Here is a 26,534-nt window from a genome sequence, read left to right on the forward strand (position 1 = left end):
AAGACCCAGCATCTTACCAATAAACCAGAATGTGATCTTCACTCAAGTATCAAGCTGCATGTTTACTTCTCTATGTGAAGATTCTACACATCCCACTGTGTTTTATGTACTTTTTGGAAAGTTCAACATTTTAAAGAGTGATTTTGAATGGGTATGTTTTTTGCGTGCAGTTTCACCATTGAAGCCAGGACATTTTCAGGTGTGATTAACATGGGCAAAATAGGAGGATGTATTATTCTGGATTGAGGAGCATTTAAGGTAGGGGGGACTGGCACTTCTTTATTCATAAAGTGTATATCATAATTAGTTGAGACCAGATTGATACAGGATCTGAAATAAGATAGATGTTGAGCAGATTTGCTCCCTGAGAAAGACACCTTTGTATGTATTAGATTAATCTATTTGACTGGTAAAGAAAATCTTCAAGGGTCATGCAGGTGAAAGCTGGGGACTCAAGAAAATATTTATCAGTTTTAAGATCTTCACTTAGGTTCTTCAGGATCTCCTGATTCATAGTTTGCTCTTTCCTACAAGTGAGTTCAGAGTTATTAGTTGATATAGAGTATGGAACCTATAAATTGTCAAATTTGTTCAGATTTTATTTTTTTCTAAAGCACTCCTAAAATAGTAACCCTGAAGTAGTGAGGGCGGAATTCAGGACTGGAATTGGGGAGGGTAATTTCCAACTTTTGGTGGGCTATCATGGACAATGACCCCGTGTTTCAAGGCTCTATATCTAGAAGGAGACACACCATAGCTGAAATTATCTGGGGCACACTAAATGAATTGGAACAAACTGCCTCCATGCCTTGCAGCACGCTCACAACACCCTCTTGGCATGCCCTGGGAGTGGTGCAAGCACAGTGGCGTGATGGGTGTATGCCCCTTGAGTTATGGATCACCTCACTCCCTATGGCAGACCACAGCCACTTGACAAGCAATAAGGACACTTTTACAGTCAGACTAAAGAACACATCAGAAGGGCCCCCAAGTGCTAGATTTACTAAATTAAAGTAGGTACTAGACTATGCTCGTATAGAATCTGGACAGTCATTGTGAAAATATGGAATGGATATCATTAAATAGGTCAGAATAGGACTAAATACAGGTTGCTTATGCAGAGTTTTGTGTAAGATGAAGCTCACTAAAGCAGAGGATGCAGTTCTTTTTATCAGAGATCATTGCAATCTGGACCTTCAACAAGGTTTGCCGCGGCCATCAAGGAGGTTTACCTTCCCACAAAATTCCAGACTTCTCAGCCTCTGAGTTTTGAAAGTCCTTTCCCCTTGGCTTCCCATGGGAGTCAACAGATGATGAAACAACTAAGGACACAAGCGGCAACAGTGATTGAAATATCACACCTCTGTTTTCAGTGACTACTAGAACACCATGTGGATAATGGAGCTGCAAACGTAGGCCACCTGAGCCCAGTTCAAATCAGCATGGCGACACTGGATTGGTGAAATCCAGCATGGTGGTCCAAATCGACAATTGCGATTGGAATGTGGCAGTTAAGGCAATTGAGGTGAGGTGTAGCAAAGTGGGAGGATACAAGTGTGAATGACTGCTTTTACAAACTGTAATACGACACAACTCAGACCCGTCTATAAGGAGTTTAGGCTTCAAGATTTGGATTGTTATTATGTAACAAAGGGGGTCTCCTGTTGCAGAAAATACACTTTCTCTCATTTTCATATTTATTTTAAAATTTACTCAGATAATTTTTTAAACATTCTTTTACTGGATGTACAATTGACCCAGCGTATAGTTCTTATACATACATATTTTGCATATAAAAGAAGAATGAAGTGTGTCTAATCAGAATTACTGAATTATTTAATGGTGTATTTCTTTTGACAGTTAGCATCTCATAATTCAGTCCATTTCTCTTTAACATACTGACAGTAAACACTCTTGCCCCATTTAAATACAAGCTTTCCAGACATATGTTTTGGTCTTATTTGCTTCAATACTATCGGTAGCCTGGCTAAGGTATGGGAAAGTAAACTTTCACTGTTGTATTTTGCTATGAATCTTACTTTACTTATTGGATTCCTCTTTAATTTTCTTAATTTGTCTATGTTTTTAAATAATTATTGTCTAGTGACAGTATTAGACCTGTTGATCGATTTTTGTATAAGATCGGGTGGTATCCCCTTTGATTGAATCTTTTATCTATGATGTTAAATTATTCCCAGTACTCTCAATCCTAACTGCAAAGGCTCTTGGTTCTTCGTAACTTTCCATACAGTATATTTTTTGATTGACATTTGGGGGTATATTAGGATGGCGGATGGATGGATGCCACCGGGCAGGTGGTGGCAACTGCCGGACCGGCGGCGGACATCCTCCCGCGATCGCAACCCGGAAAACCGCCGGTCTCATTAGCATGGCGGTGATGACCGCGGTGGTGAGATTTTCCATCCACCACTTTTCCACCGGTAGCAGTCCGCACGCCTGTCTAGCGGGCGGAACTGGACCGCTCCAATGGTGCCGGTGCAAGGCCAGGGTCCGCCAGCATGATTATGAATGGTGGTAGCCAGCCTTTCCACGGCGGTGGAATCTTAAAAACAAAAACCAAGTCATTGGAAGAAAAAAAGGAGGACAAATAAAGTCTGAGAGACTAAACAGGAAGAGGAGATGCATAAAACACATGAGACAGACAGAGGGTAAAGAGCCAGGGACGCTATTTATGGTTTACTATTCATCAGATTTTAGTCTAGAATCTGAAATGCTATTATTGATAATGTTTGCTCCAGCAGAAACATATTGATTATTTTGGATTGAAGGTGCACCTCTTTCAATTGCCCTCACATTAGTAGGTGGGATGTGCTAGAATGTATCAGCTCCATTTGCCCTAATTGGGGTTTTAAATTGAATATTGGTGGCTTTGATTTTTACCCCCCTAGCATTGCTACTAGCAGAGGTCTGCAAGAGCCTCTAATTCAGGCCCCTCTAATTAACACACGCTCACTTAAGTAACATCATCAGGATGTCTTTGATCTTTTGATAGATAAACCAGTCGATCTTTTGTTTATCACCGAGACATGGCTAGATGAATTCTCAAACCCTTCGGTGAGGCTGGCTATCCCGGGTGGGTATAAGATTTGTAGGATTGACTGGACAACAGGGAGAGGGGAGGGGTGGCTATTATCCATGGGGACAAGTGGGTTCTGCAACAGGATGAGTCCGCATGAGGGGGGTAATTGTGAAGCACTTGATTTTAATATCAACATCTCAGCTCACTTTACATTAGGTGGCTCCCTGATCAACAGATCGCCTGGCCCGGCTGGGGATTTCCTCAAGGCACTGGGGAGGCTATCACTCTCAGGGCTATCCACTTTTCCAAATTCCTTTTTCTTGGAGATCTGAATATTCACCTTCACCAGGCATCTACGAGAGATAATTTAGAGCTCTTAAATATACTCAATGTCATCCAGCTCACCCAATGGGTTGACCTACTGATACATTCAGGGGGTCATGTTCTGGACCCTATTTGTTCTAATTTCTCTATTCAGGTCGAGGTCCCCACTCCGGTCTCTTGGTCTGATCATCTTCTGACCTACTTTTTCTGGGTTGCACCAGCTGTGAACTCCTGGAAGCGACTCAAGCGTGATTCAACGTCTGATTGAATTGACCCGTTCGCTTTTAGCCAGGCGCTGGCTGCATCCAGGCCCAACTCCTTTGATGAAGGAGGGTTGACTCAATTCACCAATTGGATCACTAGCACCGTTGGATACATTTCCCCAGCCTCATCCCACAGGTCTTCCAGAGAGTCTCCTTCTAAACTATGGTTTACACCTGCCCTTCGGGAACTCAAACAGTAGTGCAAAAAACTGGAACGGGTCTCGCGGAAGGACTACTTTCCTGGGGCTAAACTTAGACTGAGGAGTAAGCAAAAAAACTACTACACTGCCATAGTTCACGCCAAAGTGGTATACTATTCGACTCAGCGGCATTCAAAATGGTTCCCCATTCACTGCTGTTGACCTGACTGACTGAAATTGGCATCTCTGGCTCAGCTTGGGGCTAGCTTAAATCTTTCTTGGAGGACCGAACGTAACAGGTCTGACTCCCCCCAGCTTCTTACTCTCCTCAGAGAGTGACTACAGGGGTCCCACAGGGTTCCTCCCTGAGCCCTCTCCTTTTTAATATTTATGTTACTCCCCTAGTTCAATTGGCAGAGGACTTGGGTGCAAAAATCATCGCCTACCCTGATGATAGGCAGCTTCTGTTCACCTGGAGAAAAAAATGAGGATGCTTTAGACGCCGCTCAGAAATGCCTGACTACAGTTTTCCACTGGCTGTCTTCCACACAACTCAAGTGTAACAAAGAGAAACCGGAAATCCTTCTCTTCTGGAAGTTTCCATCCCACTTCAGAGAAACCCTTTGGCCGTCCGGCTCAACTTCATCTACAGACCAACCCACTGGGCACTTCCGATGCTTCTAGCCTCTTTCATTCAACCATCCTGGCCTCACTTTCGGTTGAGGAGGGGAAGGAACGCCATCAGAGAAAGACATGTCCCAGCTGACAATAGTAACACTGAATATGCAAGGCCTTAATTCCACGACTAACAAGGGTGCGTTGCTACAGTGGCTAAAGGTGAAATAGGTTGATATCAAAATGTTACAGGAGACCCATTTGTTGAGCAGAGATGTACAAGGCTTGAAGTCCTTTTGATCCCAACTCAATTTCTTGCCACACATGTGATTAAAAAAAGGGGGAGGTAGGGATCTTGCTGAGGCAGGGATTATGCATTTTAATCTAGCATCCAAATATCAAGACAGGAAGGGCATATGCTTATGGCTGCAGGGAAAGCGTGGGACTTTCACTGTCATGCTTGTTTCCCTCTATGCATCCTATGAAGAGAAGGAACTAAGCTGGCTTCATGCCCAAATTGGCACGCTTCACCAAAGTGTACATAATATTAGGTGGGAATTGTAATGCTATCCTAAACACAATGGTAGAGCGTTCTTCACTATGATATACTTGTCCCAGCCCTCCTGCCCCTGTACTCCAGGGTATAGCAGAACTTTATCTGATTTACGCTTGGCAGTAGCAGCACCAGCGAGAAAGAGATTATACTTTTTATTCCCATGTAAAGAGGTCATATACCCGCATCGAGGTTTTCCTAGCCTTGTGAGATCTGTGTCAGGTAATAGTTCCCACTGGCATTAATTAAAAGATCTTATTGCACCATGCAGTTGTATGCATAGTTTTTGTCCCCAGAGTGAAGCAGCCACTCCTTTCCAAACCTTGGGTAATTAGCGAGGTGGCCCTATGAGACCTGCTAATGTGAGAGAAAATATGTGCTGTAATAAAGCACTATTTTCAGCAGCATTACACTGAAGAGGTCTGTTGGAGCAAAATTTGGGATGCAGCGAAAGATGTTGTATGGGAACAGTTAATATCTCACACACCACATTTCAAGCACCTGGAAAAACAAAAAAAAGCATGAATTAGAAATAGAATTGAAAATCCTTGAAGCCCAACACCAATTAGATACTTTACTCAGAACACATAGAGCGTTAAGGAAAATAAGGGGCAAACTTGAACAGCTAGTAATGAGTGAAGCAGCAAAGTAACTCCATTATATACAACAACTATAATACAAGAAGTGAGATAAGGCCAATAGACTATTGTCATACAAACAGTGACAAAAGCACACACAAAACTTTATTCCTGCAATCCAAAGTGATCTGGGCACTGGCACAAAAGACACCATGACCACAATCTTAGACTTCCATGACACACTTCACCGGCCCTGGTCTCCACCCAGATGGTCATGATGCTTACTTTAGGCCTTTCAAATGCTTACTAAGCTGTGAGGATTGCACTCCCATGGAATCAGATATTACATCTGCAGAAATCCAAGCGAGTACCTCGATGGAAGGCGTCAGGCCTGGACCGCTTTCTGGCCTTGTTCTTCAAAACCTTTACCACCCATCTCCGCAGCACCTTTAGCAAAGGTTTTCAATTGTGTTCTAAACTTTGGAGTTTCTGATACCATGCTAGGATCACAGCTAACACTATTATTAAGACCAGATAAGAATCCATGTGCCTGGTCCTCTTACAGGCCCACGGCCTTATTGAACATAGACAAGAAGATAGTCACATTAGTGCTAGTACATGCTAATACATGGACTTCACACTATTTGGCCCAAACTAATTTCCCTACAGCAATGTGGCTTCATCCGAAACCGGCATGTGCGAGACAATGCTAGATTGGCAATTACCCTTACTGAGACAGCAGAACACACTAAACATCTGATGGTCCTTCTCTCACTAAATGCAGAGAAGGCCTTCAACTGGGTTAAATGGTCCTGTACCTCCAAATTCCTAGAGTGGGTTCCACTTGGCCCTAAAATTATATGTTGGCTTTCAGCGAGCTACAAAAGACCCAACACACATATGAAGGTGAATGGAATATACTCATCTAAACTCTCCCAGTCACAAGGCACCCCTTGTTGTCACTGGTGTTCGCCCTTTCTATGAGACCCCTTGCCCACACAATTCTGAACAATCAGAATATAAGGGGGATGACAGATGCTAATCAAGAATTCATGATCGCTCTCTATGCCACCATCAACATCCCATGGTTCTTGGCTAGCCCTGCCAAGTCCAATCCTGCTCTCAAGGAAGAACTTCCATATTTCACCAAGGTATACGGCTTTAAAATGCATTTTCAAATGCAGTGGCATGGAAGTCGTGGGCAATTGCCAGGGAGCTCAGGGAACTTTAGAAAGCAATAGGTTCACAGAGACACTGGCACCATCAAATATTTGGGCATTTATCTTCCACAAAAATCACCACCCTACCAGTCAAACATTCCATGCTGGCAACAGATCATCTTTAATGATTTATATTGATGTGGAAGTTGCCGATTTTCTGGTTAGGGCGAAAAACGTCTTTAAGATGAAGTTCTTACCTAGAACTGCTTTAAGATGAAGTTCTTACCTAGACTCCTGCATAGCATTCAGGCACTACCTCTGTGCCTACATAGCTCAATCACGGACCCCATACAGAAAAAATGCTATCGTTTGTCTGGGAAAAACAGGCTCTCCAGGTCCCCAAAGCAGCACTACTTAAACCCACTGCAAAGGGATAGTTAGGCTTTCCTAATATCAACACGTAGGTCTAAGCGGCACAAATGTGCCCAACCCTAGAATTGATCCTCGATGAAGGGAATAAGGGATGGATACATATCAAACAAGGCTTTTCCCCTATACCCTTGCGTTTACTACCATGGCTTCCTTCAATGGTGTGGCGGCATCCCCACACAACTCACACGCAGTGGTAAAGTACTTGAGTATTTCAATAGATAGCATGATGGGAGGGTTCCACCATGCATTTATCACAGCTGATCCCCATAGAGCATAACTCAGACTTCCTATCAGATCTTCATGACATCAGATTCAGTACGTGGTATGCCCATAATACTCCGTTGTTGGGTGACTTGGTCACAAGGGCGACACTCCTCACAAGAGACAAATGACCAGCTGGGGACTGAACAGATCATTTGTAATTGCTCCAGCTCCTACACTGGGCCAGATCAAAAAAGGTGTCCCTACTTGCTGGCAGGGAAACAAACAAACAAGTTTGTAAAAGGGATCACATGGATTCGAAGAACCCTTTTAGACTGTCACAAAAAAACTAAAATAATGTGTTTAAACCTTGGAAAGACTTATGAAGAATGATCTCGGGTGACAACTGGGTTAGAATATGGCCAAGAGCTCCTAAATCATCTATTAGCATCCACTACAAAGAAAATGCTTACAAACTATTGCCCTGATGATACCTATGCCTCGTTTACTTAAATGCCATGAACAGAGACCAAGAGTTATGCTGGAAAGTTTGTGGGGAAAGGGGCACTTTCTTCCATATGTGGGGGACATGCCCGCAGGTCCACTCATATTGGAAGAAATTATTATCAAATATCAAGCACATAATGAGCATTACATTACTATTAGAACCACTGGTGGTGCTTCTCAGAGACTCTTGGGAAAACAAAGTGTTTCTGCTCACCACGCCCATGGGCAAACTCACATCACACTTGCTCAGGTCTATATTCAATTAATTAACCCCACATTAAATATGTAGGGGGAAAAATGTGTAATATATTTTCCATGGATAAGCTCTCTGCAATTGTACAGGACAGATTGCACAAATTTGACCCTACATGGCTAGCATTAAAGCATGTATGAAATGTGACTGCACCGGGGGTATTCACTCCATCACCACCCCAGAATTAGTACACACTGCCAGGGTTATGTTTTGTCGCCATCCCGGCTACCACCTCAAATTCTGGCTGACCCACCTTACTGCTATGATCCATGGAGTGCTGGACTTATAACCTAAAGCTGCTCATTGTGTATTATTACTTACGTTATGTTCATATGCAGAACCAAAATTAAAAATAGTGTTTAACAAAAAGAAAGAGATCGGAATCTTAAATAGGATTTTATACTAACCTTAACTAATGAGCTCAATACTGACTTTTATTTAGATTAATGTGTATTACCGTCAGCAAAGTTCAAATGAATTGACGTTTATGGAAACACCATAATGTAGAATCACTTTTGGTGGCATTTGGGTGATAAATGTAAGATTTTGAATGAAATAGATTTGGAATGCTTTTCCAGTTTATGTATTTGCAATGAAGGCATGTGGAGGGGTCTTGCAGAAATGATGAATATGATTAAAACGGAATAATAGTTATGCAAAAAGTATCTCGAAGTATCGGGCAGTTAAAAAGGATCTTTTGAGTGAGAAAAACTTAACAGAAAATCAAGAAAGGTTTTTGGTATTATCATGAAACAATCATGGACTCTAGAGAGTTACCCGTTGGCCTGACACTTAGGGACCTCTACCTGCTCCAGTCCCTATGGTTAAGAACTTGGGTTTTACTATTGAGAACAATCTCTCTCTTAGTGCCCAAATGTCTGGAGTCACCGCAACTTGCTTTGTGGTTCTCAAGTGGCTAAAAAAAATCCTTTGGTTAGTTCCACCCACAGCCCAAAGAACTGTATTGCAGGCATTAGTGATTTCTAGACTTGACTATGGCAATGCATTGTACTTGGGCGCAGATAAGGCCCGCATTTGCCGTCTACAGCTCATTCAAAATTCGGCTGCCCGCCTTCTTTTTCGGTTGCCTCGACACGCCTGTGTTTCACTTCTGCTTTATGAACTTCACTGGCTTAAGGTAAACAAGTGCATCGAGTTCAAGGCTGTATGTTATATGTTTCGAGCTAAACATGGCTTGGTACCATCGTACATACAAAGCATGGTCAAACCTTACCTACCCACCCAACAGTTCAGATGGGCCAGCCTCTTTCTTTTTATCTGTTCCCAGAGTTCGGCTTACTCGTATGAGAGGCTGCTCGTTTTTCTACCTTGGACCTAAACTGTGGAATTCCCTTCCTTTGGAACTTAGGATCTGTCAGTCACTTTTAGCCTTCCGTAAAAAGCTAAAGACCTTTCTTTATCACCAAGTATAATTCCTCTGTTTCAACTATGTGCAACCTCGGTTTGCACGTTGTCCTGCCCAGCTCCGGGAAACCCTGTTGGGAAGTTGTGCGCCTTATAAACCTTTAAATTAATTAAGAAAACTAAAGGTCTTAAATGTAACAACACTTGTTTCAGTTTTTTAAGTAGTAGAAGTAAAAGGGATATTGCAAAAATCTGCAGGTGGGATCTTATCCTGTGTTCCTTAGTCAAGTCAAAAGATCTTTATTCGGAGTAAAGAAACATCCATAAAAGTACAAACAGAAAAAACACAATACATTTTTAAAAACATTCATCAATAGTTGCAATTGGAGAATTATCCGAGAACAAACGAGCAAAATCAGAATCCATTTACAATGTCCCAGCTATACAACATATGTCCCTTCGTGATAGTAAATCATTTAATTTTTTATAAAAGAAGAGAATATCTTACAATATTATTTAAAAACGCTGTTTAAAAATACTATTAAAATTATTAAAACCATTATTAGACCATTATAAAAAAGGGTATCAAAATAGAAAGTGCAGTGTGCAATAGTTAAACATCAATATTAAGGGTGATTCTCGATCTAACAGCAGCTTTGAGAAAACAACTCATCCTAAAAATGACTTCATCTGATCCCAATACCAAAAAGGACCGGAGTGCCAATTTAAAATTAGTTAATCCATTTTTCTTACAGTAGGGCATAAGAAAATGTGCAGTGAATTTTTTATAGAAACCACAAAAGAACAAGAAATGCATAAGACTTTGCTTCAGGTCAGGGTTACAGGGGCAATTTAAGGTTTCGAGATGTTTATTATATCCCATCGGGAAGTTCAATAGATTGACTATACTCCCGTCTCGGAAGCGAAACAGTAAACCCCTTACCCATCTACCAAGATGCAAACGCAAGTATCTATACGGTGGGCCAGGTTTTTTGACGTGTGGTTCAGAATAGGCCAAATATTTTACAACCGTGCATTTAATCAGGTTCTTTCTATCACGCTCTTCTCTATATAAGTCATACAATGCCCTTGAAATGATGGTTTTATGGGAGCGGTTTATTAGGTTTGGTGATGTGAACAGAGAAGCCAAACCCACACTTTCAAGGCACTCTTTTACTGCTTTCAGCCATGGTATATGGTGTCCCCTATCACACTTTAAACAATCCAAAATAATTTCACGGGTTAATGTAGCAGCCGTGTTGTTCCAGATCTTTATCCAGAATAGTGCTGGTCTGGACTTCACAAAATCCTCAATGTAAGGGATATTTAATTCATTGTGGCATACATAGGTTGAAGAACAGATAACTCCCCCCAATACCTTACGACAAAATCTATTCTCTTCTATTTGAATAGGGGAGCAGTTGGTATAACCCCAAACCTCAGCGCCGTAAGTGCCAGTTGGCATACATTGGGTTTGGTATATCTTGACCAGGGAAGTTATTACATCAGCTTGGTTGGGCTGTCTCAAAGAGGTTACACAATTAATAGACTTGCCCAACTTGTTCCTGGCATAAGAAACATGTGCATGCCACGTACCACTATTTGAGAATAGCAGCCCTAAATAGGGAAAAGTGCTGGTGCTTTTTAAAACATTTGACCCTGAAATGATCTGGGGGATTTTGTGATTTTTTGGACCACAGCTCATGATTAATGATTTTTTAAAATTAGTTGTTAGGCCTAAATCGGCCATAAAAAGGACAAAACCTGAAATTAAAATACGGAGTGCCTTGGGAGTTCGGCCCATCAGGACCGCATCATCCGCATAAAGAAGTGTGGGTATAGGGACTCCATTAATGTAAGGCACATCACTAGTTAAGGTGCTCAAAGTGCTGCTTAGCTTATTGATATACAAAATAAACAGGAGAGGGGCCAGCACACACCCTTGTCTGACCCCCCTACCAATGCTAATATCATCAGAAACTTCACCCATTTGATTCACACGTACACAAGCTTTAAGATCACGATGTAAAAAAGCTAAAAAATGTACCAGATGGTCATCTAAACCATATTCAAGAAGGGTAGACCAAAGCCGGGAACGGTTAACAAAATCAAAAGCCGAGCTCAGATCCATAAAACCAAAATATAAAGGGGATTTCTTTGCGATATTGTATTTTGCCATGATCAGGTTCAGGTTCAGGCATTGCTCCACCGTTCCGACGCTGCTACGGAACCCGAACTGGCTCGGATGTAGGATGTTATTCTCATCGGTCCATGTTCTTATCCTTTTAAATAAGATCCGCCCCAATACTTTTAAAGTATTATCTATTAAAGAAATTGGGCGGTAACACCCAGGGTCCAGCCTGTCGCCCTTTTTAAAAATAGGAACAATAATACTACGTGACCATGTTTCCGGGATCTCCCCTTCAGTTAAATTGTTAAAAACATTGCACAGCAATGGGGCCCAAAAATCTGGCTCACATTTTAACTGGTCTATAGAGAGCCCATCAGATCCAGGCGCTTTATTCCCGGCGCTTTCTAAAATGGCATCAAATACCTCAGATATGGAAATAGACATTGGGTGTGGGGGGGGTAACAGTAAAGGAGGATTGTCTGGTGTTGCATAGATTTTACCAAAATGTGCAACCCAGATGGGACCAGTAATATTGCAATTGATTTCGGTCAGGGTCGAACCGATAGATCTTATTTCCTTTACCTCCTTCCAGAACCCAGTGGTATCTTTTAGGTCAGCAGATCGTGCCAGGGAATCCCAGTGGGTTTTCAGTAGATCATTTGATCTAGTACGTAAAGCACGCTTGTACTCTGCTCTGAGCAACCTTACCCGTGGTATATCCCTCGGTTCAGCTTTTAAGGCAGCTCTAAGCATCCTATTTGCTTTTGAGCATGGGGCATCAAACCATCTAGGTGATTCCGCAGCCTTACTAGAGGCTGGTCTGGAAATTTCACCTTTAATTGTGGTGCAGAGTTCAGAGAACGCTTTAACCACGTTGGTCCCATGGTCCTCTGTGCTTAGACAATCTTTGATCAAACTTGGATGTTTTTTACATACTCCTGCCAGGATTCCCTTATTGTCCACTCCCTTCCAGATTACCCTTAACTTATCTGTCGAAACTTCCAAACCCATTGCGCCTATTTCACGTCTTGGACATTTACCCTTCGGCAATGATAAATGGATGGCAATTGGATAGTGGTCACTGTAAATTTCACACACTACCTCTGCCCTTATTAATGAATTTGCAATGGCATGTGAAACGAAAACATAATCAATTGTTGTACCACCCCCATGTCCAATAAAAGTAGGGAATGGGGATGCATAGTCTTCCATACCTACATGTTCCATGCAATTGACAAGTTCACTAGTAGCAAGAAGATCTAACAGTTCTTTTCCTCTTTTACATGGGGGATTCCTTAGATGTACATGTGCATTAAAATCCCCCCCTAAACAAATGCCATCAAATTTCCCATATACCTGTCCATCCATGATTTCATTAATAAAATCAAATAAGAGAATAAAATTTCGGTTAGGTTGAGACAAAAAATCATTATTATAGAAATTGATTAAACACAGTTTTATCCGCTCGGTATACGAGAGTGCCATAAAACTAGGACAATTTGTCTGTAGCGCGTCGATTTTAGTTCCAGCACATATTTTTATCCAAATGGACAATCCACCACTAGGACGACCAACCAAAGGGACCGGAACAGTCCTGTTATGACAGCTATACCCCTCAAACAATAAATCCTCCACACACCAAGTTTCTTGGAACATCAATATATCATAACAATTGACACAGTCCCTCCATGAAAGAATTCCCAACTTGGACTTCAGGCCCGCAATATTCCAACTGAGGATACTTAGGTTATTATCTTTATTGTTCCTCGGACTGGGACCCTGGTAAGTACTTGAGGCGGATTTAGATGTAACATGTCCCTGTTGAACACATAATGGACTAGATGGAGAAATCTCCTGTGTTGACGGGTCCGCCTCTCGAGATGGTTCCTTTAACTGGACTACCTCAGGGCACACGGGAAGTAGTTTAGTCTTTTTAGTGGGCAGTCAGTCCAATGTGTCCAGGTCCTGAAAGATTCCAAACCTATTCTGCAATGGGAAAACTGGAGGGGGTTGCATCATCTTGTGTGGAGGACGGTAGAAATATTTTAATGGTAGTGGTGTCACCACAGTGGATGGGCCTTGTCGACCAGGATTATAGTTCAACAGGAATTTTGCAGTGCCCGGGTTTCTAAAATTGATTACAATACAGTCCCCATTGATATTTTTGTAAAGGGGACCGATCCAGGTTACACGCCGTGTGGTTATGATTTCTTTTGAGATATCATACCCCACTCCCTTGTGCTTCGTTAACCAGTCTATACACTTATTGTGGAGTTGAACCCATGATTCTCCTTGATCTTCCTTAAGCGGTGGGATACCAGCCAGAACTAAGACATAAGGACAGGCCTCAGGTGGGAGATGTAGGGCCGGGCCTTGATGTTTATTAGGTCTATTGTCCTCATGCGTGATCTTTTTATCGTGCTGGCTGGAGTTAACAGGACCCTTCTGTACTAGTGTGGTCTGCTTCACTGTAATACCCTTTTTTATGGAATTAATAAATACTCCGCTTGTATCATTAGTGGAGACAGAAGGTTTGGATGAAGTGACGTTCCCATGTATAGGGTTACATGGTAATAAGGGAATGTTGGTTTGACGATCAGGCAGATTACTGCCAGTTGTACCCTTATTATTAGTCGCCTTAGGTGTAACAGACTGTGTTGGATTAGAAATGGCTTGTTGTTCCACTGTCCTGATATTACCGTGGTCACCAGTGGTGGTGACACGAGTAGTGGATTCAAGGTCTTTTAACAGACGTTCTACTCTCATTTTGTCCAAGTTCGCTATGCCTTTTCTCTTTGCATCCTCGTTTTTGATTAAATTCTCCAATTTATCAAGTCTTTTAAAAATATTATTAAATTGTTTGATCATTTGACCTTCCAAATTTTTAAAAATTGTCTCTGCAATAGTCTCGATAAGGTTCCCCTCTGATTTAGCATAATGACTAAGTTTGTCAGTTCCGTGGGGAGGCTCAGTCTGGGTGGAGGTAGATATATGATTTGACCCCTCGTTATTTATGACGACCATATCACCCAGATACGGTTGATCCTGTATAGGTGCTATGTGTTGGACCAACTTCTGTCTCTTCCCCTTATTCCACATGCTTTGTGGAGTTGGTTGGTTGACAGTCCTTAGTGACTGCTTCCGTTTATTATAGGTTATTTTAGCAGGGCCCCTCTTTCTCTTTGCTGCAACTTTACCAGGTACCTTGTTAGCAGCCTCAATAGATGTTATTTCTGGGGCATGGCCAAGAGTCACTTCTGGTGCTATATACGTGACGGTGTCCTCATCGTCTAAGACAATTGGTACTTCAACAATAGGATGTGAGGATTTTACGACGATTATTTCAGGATTTATATGGGTGTGGGTATTGCCATTGAGACTGCTCACGGCATGTGGTTGATTTATGCTCAATGGACCCATAGAAAATCTCCTTTCAGTCTCAACAATCTCGTTGAATGCAGTGTCTATCAATGCCTCAAACGACGTTAACAATGTTACAGGGGACTCTGCATCTTGAGTAAGGATGTCAACATTTATGCATGTAGCGGTACAATCAGCCATTATTGGAGACCTATTTAGGGACTAACCTTCTTCGGAAGTGTTGGTGGGGTGGCCCGCCCGACCACTGTAGACCTCTGAGGGCCTCAGAGGGCCCGCCCTTTGCCCGGCCTGTGTTCCTTACCTTCTCAAACATTTAGATCCAAAGGAGCATTTATCTGGTCATGCAAGAAGGTGGCCGATACGTTTGCATGGGTTGGGAATGAAAGGTGTTTGCAAAGAAGAGTGTAATGGAATATGCAAATTATTCTAAGTAAATTCTACCTGCAGTCACTATTATGGGGACTTTCTACTTTAATACAGCGTGTAATTTGATTTTGGTAGTTGAGAATTACATTTCCATCCCCTGATCATACACACATAGTTTACACCCTTACCATTTTCGAGAGAGTCACCATCAGCTTGCCATTGGCTGTAGTTTACAATGCCCGAACTTCCATGGCTGATGGATGAGCTGCAGGATTCATCTGTACGATGCGTGGTCTCATTTCCAAAGGGCTCATCCACAGACATCTCCACTGACAACCTGTGCCTTGAGTCTGGCTCGATGCCTGAAGTAGGAGAGCTTCCACGGGTGACAGTTGACTGGCAAGACATAGGTTTGTTCCTTGTGCTACCCCTGCTACTTTCATCACCACCTCCAACCAACAGCTCAAAGTCCATCGCCAAGGTGTCACTGACATATGACTCCATGTAGCATTTCTTTTCTGGTGGAGTAAATGAATAGGCAGTAAAATGAAGGTGATTATAACACTAAGCACCACATTTTCCGTAAATAGCATACATTTCAGGGACACAGGATATATTTAAATTTCTGCATGAATAGTCTCTTTTTTGGTAATAGATTGCAAAAAACGTTCTTTGAATATGAATTGATGGCCCTAGAAAGCAAAATTTGTTCTTTATATATGTAATTTAACTCATTAGTTTTAAATGTGCAATTACTCTAATTTAATTGTTATAATAGCATTGGAACAGATAGCACGAAAGAGAGTTCCACCCCATATCTATAACCTATGTTTATCCAATCTGGCATACAGTGAGGTTACTGGATTTGGGGCCAGTTGTACGCTGATTTTTTGCATGCGTAAATGGGTTTTAGATCCGTTTGCGCATGCAAAAAAACAGTGGGCCGTGTACTAACCCCATTTTGCGAATCGCAAACAATTTGCGTCTCGCAAAATAGGGTTTAGCAACTCACTATTAGGAAGGGGCGTTCCCTTCCTAATAGCGAGTCCAAAAGCCATGTAAGAATGTTTTGCGAACGCAATTGCGGTTGCAAAACACTGGCAGTTTATCACCCTTCTCCGAAGGGTGTTAAAGCACTCGCGAATGGGAAGGGGTCCCCAGGGGACCCCTTCCCCTTTGGGAATGCATGCACAAACATTTTTTAAGGGCAGGCAGTGGTCCCTGTTTTCTCAAGTGAGGCTGGCTTTGACCTATCTTCAAATGCTATCTTCTCCCACAGTTTGCTTGGGGGTTGCAAGTTTTTTAATAGCGGCCATCAGATACAGGAAAAGCTTGCCGGCTCTAAAGTCAGCGTGCTTGGTCACCTAATGTGCACTTCATGAGACAGACCCAATATATTCTGGTCATTTATCTACTGCTTGTTTGTACCTTATATTGCTGTCCTGTTTGTATACCTAAAGATGTTTAAGGAATTTTTAAATTGGGATACCTATTTTATCTGCACTGCATATAGAGTTTTTAGAAGATAATTTTGTAATGTTTTTTAAGGTGTTTTATGTACCAATGTTTTGCAATGAATTGTGCTTTTATGACTCTTAGCTGTCCAATAAAGTATCTTTTGACTTGACTTGACTTGAGTTGTCTTAGGAGATAGTGCATAGGATTGCCGTGGCCTGGGGCTGATGTATGCGAGCACCTGAGTGATCTAGAGTCCTCATGGGTGATGTTGAAATCACCTCCCCCTGTCAGCAGAAGGGGGCCAATGGAGGAGATGATATTCCATACTTGGGTGTAGAATTGAGGATCGTCAGTGTTTGGTCCGTACAGCGCTGCAAGAATCACCGTGTGGCTGAGAAAGTGTACCTCCTAATATTACATACTTGCCCTCAGTGTCAATGAAGGACTGAGTGATGCGCCATGGAAGGTCCTTCCGAAAGAGAATTGTGACGCCGCTCGCGTAGTTAGAGTGGAATGCAGAAAAAGCTTCACCCAAGTGCCGCAAGAGCAATTTGGATGCATTGGCGGGGAGAAGGTGTGTCTCTTGAAGGAAACATATGTCCACTTTGTGTCTGCTAAGGTATGCATGTATGAGGCATGCCTTGTGATGATCATTCATGCCTCTAATGTTCCAGGTCAGGAAAGTTGTGTCAGTCATGGGTCAGTCTGAAGTGAATCAATGATACGTTGTCTGTGAGAAGTAGTCAAGATGAGAGACAATGTGGTAAGTGTCATGCCTAAAACAATACAGAAATAACAATATAACTGAACCCAGGAGTCAGGGTGTCTCATATAGACCTCTGTAATAGAGCCCCACATCCCCCTTCCCACTCCAACCCCCCAATTAGGTTGAGCTTTGGACCCCCACCCATGGAACCCCAACTTTGAGAAAAATAGATCGAAGTGGGAGTTATCCCTTCGGGGTGCAAGGGCTCAGCCAGCAACCAATGTGCCATTTAGGCAGTGTGGTCGAACTTTTAAGGACACAGAGGGGAGTAGTGATGAAATAACACATGATAACTGTATGCGTAGTTAGGAACATGAAATTCAATGAGGCAGAGTCTTAGTTTGAGAGCCAAGTGAATGTATAACATGGATGGAAGAGTGCAGAGATAAGCCATTATCACTTGTGCAACTGTTCTCGGATACAGTACGGCGACTCCGCAGGAGGGAATTTGCAGCTGTTTGGTAAATGTTAGGGCGGTCTTCAGGTCTGTGAAAAATTTAGGTTTATCGGAGGATGGTGTATCGGTCCTGATAATTGAATAGGCAGGCAATTATAGCATCACGAGTAGAGCCTTTGTTGTGTGTTGGTTCATTAACATTAACTGTCTATACCAAAGAAGGATTGCAGCATAGTTGCATATTGTAGGGGAGAAGCGGATGACAAGGCTTGAACTTTAGTTGGATCCGGAGTCATTCCTCCATCAGAAAAGTTATGACCAAAGAACTTGCGTTGGTTTGATGAAACTCACACTTTGCCGCATTTAAAGGGAGACCTAAATCGGCAAGTATATGACACACTTGTGTTAGAGCTTTATCATGTTCCTTTTGTGTGGCCCCGAATATTAGTATGTCATTAATATAATTGAAAGCATTTGTTGCTGGCTGTATTAGGCGACAAATTACATCCTGAAAAAGTTCTGCAGCTGAAACTTAGCCTTTTATATTTAAATAAAACAATATGTTCGAGCTGGTGATACCCTTTGTTCAAATAAAGTCGGGAAAAACCTGTAACTCCATTAGGCTCCATGTCAGCAATGATATCGCTCTCTTTGAATTGCCTTGTTCTCTTGGTGCATGTCAACGCATATGCGCACAGCTCCTCCACTATCCTTTTTCGGCACTACCACTATGGTGAAACCCATGGCCTAGGACCAGTGGATCCCTCAGTGTTGTTGTGCTTTAAGAGTGTCTCAAGTTCTTTTTCAACAGCCTCTTGTAAATAAAATGCAATTTGACTATGTCAGCAATAGGATGAACATTCTCATTTATGAGAAGTTGCCCTTTCCTAGTCTTCAGTCTCCCTAGTCTATGAAACAAGGATGGAAACTGACTCAATTCAATGTATAACTTTATTCGGTTAGTCAAAGGTAACCATAAAAGTACACACGAGAATTCATAGAAGAAGTATCAATGACAATTATTAGGGTTAAAATTCTCACATACAAATTGATTTTCGTAATCTAAAAACATTTTTAAAAAATTCAGAGATAGATGCCGCGGTGAATACTGTATCTAATTTCTGCATTACAAAAAAGGCTGGACGACAGCGATTCACTTCCATTTCCTTTAGTATGGGGATAATCATCCTACTCCGTGGCAGTGTATAAAATTTACAAAAAACATCAAAAATGGATATCTGATTGTTCTGATAGATCATCACACGGGCACGTAATTAAATCATGTGACCAGGTATTCATAACAGGGAAACTGAGAACTCTAAAAAGAATGTTTAGCCTAAACAGTGTCAGGACAAACCTCTCCTGGTAAAACTGGAAACTGACTCACTATCTGATGATAGGCATTGGCGTTGTAGTTTACAGAAATCAGCCCCATACTGAAACTGAGTAAACATGTTGAATCATGATGAAGTGCCTGGCAAGACATGAATCGATACTTGTACTTTTGTCTTTTTATGCTTTACAGTCATTATGAAGGTACCTTGACTTTGCAGTGACGTCGGAATAGCTCACGTATACACTTTGGTTTTCAAACCGGGCACTGGAGACAATTTATTGTGCTTTTCCTCGAGCATAATGTTTACTGAGGCGCAACTGTCGATTATAAAAGGTATGAAGCACCCATTAATTTTCAGTGTGATCTTGGGTCAGTGTCCAAAAACATTTACACTTTCGTTTGTTGACATAGCTTTGACCTATGCAAAAGAAACATACTAGCTTCAACCAGCATTCTTCCTTGCAAGAAACTAATCCTACATGCACACATCGTACAGAAATTAACATTCACACCACACACCCATCTTCTTTACTGTCGCTTGTCAATGATGGTGACAAACTTTTAGAATCAATACTGTTTATTCGTATAGCAAAGCACCTTATGACACAGCATGTCGCCTACAACCCCTCAGAGCCAGCCGAGTTCTGTTTTTATTTCATCTCAGCTGCCTACAACCGTGGGGCCGGCAGTGTGGTATAGACCGAATTTTATTGAAGGGAAAAGAACAAAGGAGAACAATAACTTCCCACTCTCCCCATCAATTTATTCAAGTTTGTGGGGAAATAATCAATGTAGCAATCAAATACTAAGGCAAAAAATTGTATATCACATAGGGTAGTTGGTATGGGTCAGCTAAACTTCATGGGGGTGCCTCTGGGATCTGGGGAAGAAGCAGTAGAGAAGACAGACATGTTAGTTCCCTAAACTCAGAAGAAAGGATGTGAATAAAAGGGGCCCATAGGTTGGAATAGGAGAATCGTACCGGGATCAACGCTAGAGATAGCGTCTCCATACCCAGGAGGAAACACAATTTGTGTAGCCAACAGATTTGATCTGGTGTCTAATCGGTGCCCCATAGTGAGAGTATTATCTAGTGGGCTGCGTTTAATGCAAGAGCCATCTGTCTCCCATTGATGGAGCGTATGGGATATGCCAGGGGGTTTGGCAGGGGAAAAAACCTTCACAACGCAGTCATTACATCACACTACCTTTACATAGCAGTCATTACATCGCAACATCCTTTACATAGCATGTCATTACAATGCAGCCATTACATTGCATGTCACTACAACGGATGTCATTACAAAGCATGTCACTACAACGCTGGCATTACATCGAAAGTCATTACAATGCATACCATTACAACGCATAGTACCCTTACACTATCCAACACTTACCCTACTGTTGCACACACTGGAGTTAGAATAGTAATTTTTACCCCTACACTATTCAACACTTACCCTACTGTTGCACTCACTGGAGTTAGAATAGTAATTATTACCCCTACACTGTCCAACACTTACCTTAAATGCGATGTAATGGTATGCATTGTAATGGTATGCGTTGTAAAGGTAGTTTCTGAAAATGGGATGTAATGCCATGTAATGTAATAGAATGCGTTGTAAAGGATGTTGCGATGTAAAAACTGCATTGTAAAGGCAGGCATTGTAAATGTAACTGCAAAAATAGGGGACCCCCTCTATAGATTTCTTAAGGCTAGGGAAAAGAGGGGAAAGGTAAACTACACAACACTAAATAAGTTCCCTCGTAGCCTATCAATTCTCTACATTAGAACAGTGTTCATTCAAAGTTTCTTAAGCATTTACTCACAACAGTGACACATGACATTGGAATTTTCCATTATTTTTATTGTATCAAAACTTCATTTCTTTTATCATTTCAATTTTCTTATTTCTTTTTATATTTTCTTCATGAAAGGCAAATTGTACAAAAATCATAGAAAATTTACATAGTCATTAAGCACCATTCTTATTTACACAAATCTTATTCAAAAGAGATACAAAAGAAAAACCAAATAACAACCCCTGGATTGACTTCAAGTGGAAAAACCATCCCAGTCGCTTACAGCTCCGGTCGACCCATCTGGGAAACCTGCCCTAGGATGGCCCAGGGGCAAAGTCTGGGATCAACGAAAAGAGGAGCCATTGTTGAGGGGAAGGTGGTTAGGCCAAACTTAATTGCAACTGCATCCCAAACTTTAAGACCGTGCTCGTCACAGGCCAAGAGTATAGCCCCATGCTCTATGTTGCCGAAGAAGCCACACCTCCTTTCATATCTGTGTTCCTGCCATTGCCTGGTACATAAAGGTCTAGTGCTTTTTCGAGAGAGGTCTATTCCACTCCACTAAAAACCTCAGTTGGACAGCCTGATAATATCGAAGCAACTGGGGCACTGCAAGTCCCCCTTCTTGCTTGAAGCAATAGATGAGATGTTTATGGAGGCGGGTTTTCTTACCTCCTCATGTAAATTTATTAACATCCAGCTAAAGAGAACACATTTCTTTGGGCGGAGGGGGTCTGAGGTAAAGTCTGGAAAACATAGAGAATGCAGGGGAGTATGGACATCTTGACCCCTGCGACCCGCCCCATCGGAGAGAAGTAGGTGATTCCATACCGAGAGATCTTTACAAATCTGAGTGGCAAGAGACGCATAGTTTATAGCTAGGGTCTTGGGTAAAGTTTGCATCAAATAAATCCCTAGGTACGGAATGCCCTCTGAGGCCCAGTCCAAGGGAAACTGCGATCTCAAGACCAGCTTACCCGTGAGGGCAACTGAGAGGTTCAGGATCTATGATTTTTGCGTATTAACCCTCAGCCCAGAGAACAACCTGAATGTCTTTAGCTTCGCAACCAAGGCCGGGTAAGGAAGCCAAAGGCTCAGAAACTGAGAAGATGACGTCATCGGCATAGAGACTAATCAGGTGGTGATCGGACCCAAATGGGATCCCTGTCATAGCTGGGTTATCCCAAAGCCACTGTGCCAGGGGCACCATATACAGGGCGAAAAGAAGCTGCGATAATGGGGATCCCTGATGAGTGCCCCGAGAGATAGACAAATGATGGTACTGAACTCCGTTAACCCTAACCGATGCTCAGTGTGTGCTATATATACTCTGAATCCAGTTCCCGAATCTCTCGCCAATGAAAAAAAACTTTAATAAATCAAAAAGGTAAGGCTAATTTACCCAGTCAAATGCCTTCTCGCCATCTATGGAAAGCAACAAAGCTTCCTTGCGCGACCTGTGTACTTTGTCTATAAGGTGGCATAGACACTTAGTGTTTTCTCCATACTGGTGAGAGGGAAAAAAACCTGATTGGTCTGGGTCTATAATACCCAGCATTAGGGGATTGAGATGATGTTCCAAGACGGTCGCAAAGAGTTTCGCATCCATGTTGAGCAGCATTATGAGCCTATAGAAACGCAAGGGGCTGGATCCTTACCCGGCTTGGGAATTACTTATATTAAGAATTCCAACATGGAATCCGTCAACAATCCTGACTCAGAGAAAGAGTTGAAGCGTCGCGTAAGCAAGTGATCCAGGTAAGGGCAGAAAGTCTTGTAGAACAAGGCACTGAAGCCGTCCAGTCTGGGGGACTTCAAAGGCTTCAAGCGAGCAATAACTGAAGTCACCTCCTCTATGTGGATAGGCTCGTCCAGAGTACGTGACTCTTTAGCAGGCAGGGGAGTGAGAGCAACTTCACAGAAATATCCCGCAGGAGCCTCAACTGGGCCCTCTGAAGTTGAATACAACAAAGCATAAAAGGTCTGAAAAGCTGCAGCAATGCCCTGATCACTACCCGTCTCAGTTTTGGGAGCAGTGCGGACGGTTTTCACCGAGTCAGTGCACAGTTTGCTCCAGAGCCGATGCGCAAGCATGCTACAGCTGTGATTATTACTCAAGTAGAATTTATGCTTAAGGTGCAAACTAGCAAATTTCTTCCTGTATAGATCCAACCCTTGCAACCAGGACTTCCCCAACTCCCTCCATATTCTAAGAGCACCAGTTCTCTTGTGTCTATTCTCCAGTCTAGAGACCGTCATCTTCAGGCCACTATGCTTGTCTCGGTACAAAAGGGGGTGGTGATGGACGGAGCATCCGAACCAATCAAACACTCACACCCAGTCAAAAGATCTGGGTTGAATCCATCACCGTTCTTTAGCCCACTCTTCCACCCCAGTTCAGACATGGCTATATGCAAATCAGTCTGACCCTGTGCCTCATGCTTGTCTCGGCGCCTACAAATCTCAGCCGCGGAGAGAGCAATAAGGTCTCCCCGGGCTACTAACTTTAGGGCTTCCCATACAGAGGCCAACGTGGTCTTCCCGTTATCGTTTATATATAAACAGTTCGCCAGCACTGCCTGGATCGCATCTACTGTGGGCTGGATCTGCAACATAGCATCACAGAGACACCAGCATGGGCTCTGGAAAGAGGAGGCAGGTATCCTTATCGTCCGAGAAATAGGTGCATGGTTTGAAAGAGAGCGCGGCTCAATGGTGGCATCAGAGATGATGTTTAAGAGGGACGGGGTAGCTAAGAAGTGGTCGATTCGCGCATATGTCTTATATCAGCAGAATAAAATGTGTAGTCCCTATCATTGGGATGCATTATTTGCCACGTATCATGCAGGCTGCATTTTGCAAGCCAATGGAGGCCTGCTGCTGAAAAGGCCCCAGTCTGGATGGAACACTGGCCAGAGTGGTCTAAGTCAGAGTTTATCACAAGATTCAATATTTCCCCAAACCACTATGGATGCATCTGGGAACTGAAGAACAGCAGCCAACAAGTGTATATGGAAGCTTTCCTGCTGTTCATTAGGGTCCTAAACATTTGCTAGGGTAAAGTGAAAAGAGTCTATCTGTAGGCGGAATGCCAGAAGGTGACCCTTGGTCTCTGCAACTGTGGCCAAAACCTCCCCAGTAAAGTGTTTGGAAAAGAGGATTGCAACACCACCCTTCTTAGTAGGACCAACTGGACTGCATTCTATGTATATCTTTATTGACAAGGTGGGTCTCTTGGAGGAGACAGATATCCCCCCAGTTTGTTCATGTAGTGAGAGGAAAGCTGATCTCTTGATGGGATTGTTAGGACCCCGTACATTGAGACTGACCAATGTAAGCCCCAGGAAGCCTAAATGGGGAAAGAGCGCTTTGGTGTGACCTCCCCCAGAGTGTGAGTAGCAGAATGTAAACCAATAAGTAAAGCCTGGACCCAGCATGCAGATCAGCCTAGTTTGCATTGCAAAGTGAGAAGGAAAACCCCACAAAAACCAAAACTCACAATATGTAAAGAACAGTCTGATATAGACCGTAACAAGTCCATTAAACCTGGGAACACATGCAAAGGGGTGGCATCAACAGGGACTTCCATTGTCAAGATGTCAGTAGGACCTCCCAGCCCATCCCGACCACCCTAAGGCCAGCCCGCTAAGGCCAAATAACTCACGTTACAGTCCAGAATTGAAGATTCTTCAGTTCCAGCCCCCTCTCTGTACAGGAAGCGCAGCACAGACTCCTTCTCTCATGCTATGGTCTCCAGGTCGGGGCGTAGGCAGTCAGGGGTGTATTTGTGGTGACTCCTGCACCTTCTACTTAATACCATTTGCTCCCTTGTGATTGAAGGATGAGTGTCCCAGGGCGAACGCTCTAAGCTTAGGACCCTGCAAGCGTCGGAGAGAGATCTGGTTTGGTGGACCTTTCCGTCAAAACGAAAGATGAGGAGAAATGGATTGCCCCAAGAATAGGAAATCCCAGAGTCTCTCACATGGGTCATGACTGGCCGGAAATCCCTTCATTTTTGCAAGATGATAGCCGATAAGTCTTGATATAACTGAGGGGAGTGGCCTTTAAACCAAAGTGAATGAGCATCTCAAGCCCTGCGCAAAATGGCCTCCTTAGTTTGAAAGTCATGAACGCACATCAAGAAATCTGCCGGGGGTTACTTCTCCGATCTCGTTAGACCAACTCGCTGGCATCTATCCATTTTTTTTGCCATGTCAGCAGAGGACCCTAAAACAAAGTAGTGCATAGCTTGTACATATTCCCCCAGATTCATACGCTCTGCAGCAGTTGGAACACCTCAAATTCGAATATTGATTTTTAAAACCTGTTTTCAAGGTCTTCGCTGTGTGCCTGTAAGTCAATCTGCTGTTCCTGCAGGCGAATTACCTCCTCTTTCAAGCCCTCGACCTCCTCATGTCTTGTTGCAATCCATCTTGACCGCCTGCAGGTCGTCAGGAAGAGAGGTGAACTGGAACTCCACAAATGTGTGAGTAACTGGGCTGTTAGTGTCTTCAGCTTTATCCGTAGATTCCGTGTTAGCCAGTGTAGATTTATCATTTGTTGCTCCACCACAGTGTTTGGGGAGCATGTCCAATACTGAACTGTCCTTTTTACCTTTAGTGAAAGCCATGCTAGGGAGCTTGACCAGCAGCCCACCCTAATGAGGCAAGCCCCCAGGTGTAGGTGTAGACGATAGATTGCAAAAGTCTTGCAACGCTCAGCCAAGATGCTTATATATGAAGTAAGAGGCCCAGGAGTGCCTTACAGTGCGTTGCGAATGAGGTACACCACTTCCGAGGGAGAGTCTGAGATGTGGATGGACCTTCTGTAGTATTGGCGTCAAGAGGATCACCACACTAGTACGGAGGTTAAGCAGGCGCTCATCAGGGCTAGAGCACAGTGCCAGGCCTCCCCTCTCTCAGACCGCCAGCCACCCAGTCAGCCTCTCCCAGGCATACTAGCTGCCAAATTGAGATGGGGGGTAGAGAAGTCCTCTGTGGAAGACAATATCCAAAGCCAAATGTGGGCCCTCCAGTATTCAGGTTCTCAATGGGGCTTCAGGCAGTGAGGCTAAAGTTTTGCCAAGCACTTCACCTCACTACCACCCACCAGGCCAATCACCACTGCAGCCCATGGCAGTCACTTCAAAGACCAGAAGGCCCCGGCCAGGACAGCAGGCTGCCGACAGGCCCCAGGCAGCTCCGGTGGGCCAAGCAGTGCAACTATAGGGAGGGTGGGTGGGTACACTCCCTTTCTCCATTCGTATGTTCCTCTGCTGTCCTCACACAAGGGCCGGGGAAGGATCCGAGGTCCCGATCTAACAGCAAGCCTCGCTGAGTCATCACTTACACTTTAGGCCTAACGAGCGGAAGTCCCAGCAACACTGCCAGTGCCCGCTCATGGGGGGGCACACCACCACCAGGGCTCCTCGGGTGCCGGCACACGAGTGGCCATCCGGTGGGGCA

The 26,534-nt window shown here is 43.2% G+C and overlaps 1 protein-coding gene across 4 annotated transcripts in view; it reads right to left on the reverse strand.

Moving 5' to 3' along the window:
- Positions 1-26,534, reverse strand: part of FRMD1 (FERM domain containing 1) — a 797,190-nt gene that overhangs the window by 152,826 nt on the left and 617,830 nt on the right. For all 4 annotated transcript variants that reach the window (XM_078648855.1, XM_078648854.1, XM_078648856.1 and 1 more), the window contains one exon: positions 15,498-15,827. In XM_078648855.1, the coding sequence (XP_078504981.1) occupies positions 15,498-15,827 (330 nt within the window). The remainder of the gene's footprint in view (positions 1-15,497; positions 15,828-26,534) is intronic.

This window comes from Lissotriton helveticus, chromosome 6 (assembly GCF_964261635.1).
Source record: "Lissotriton helveticus chromosome 6, aLisHel1.1, whole genome shotgun sequence".
NCBI classification, from domain to species: domain Eukaryota; kingdom Metazoa; phylum Chordata; class Amphibia; order Caudata; family Salamandridae; genus Lissotriton; species Lissotriton helveticus.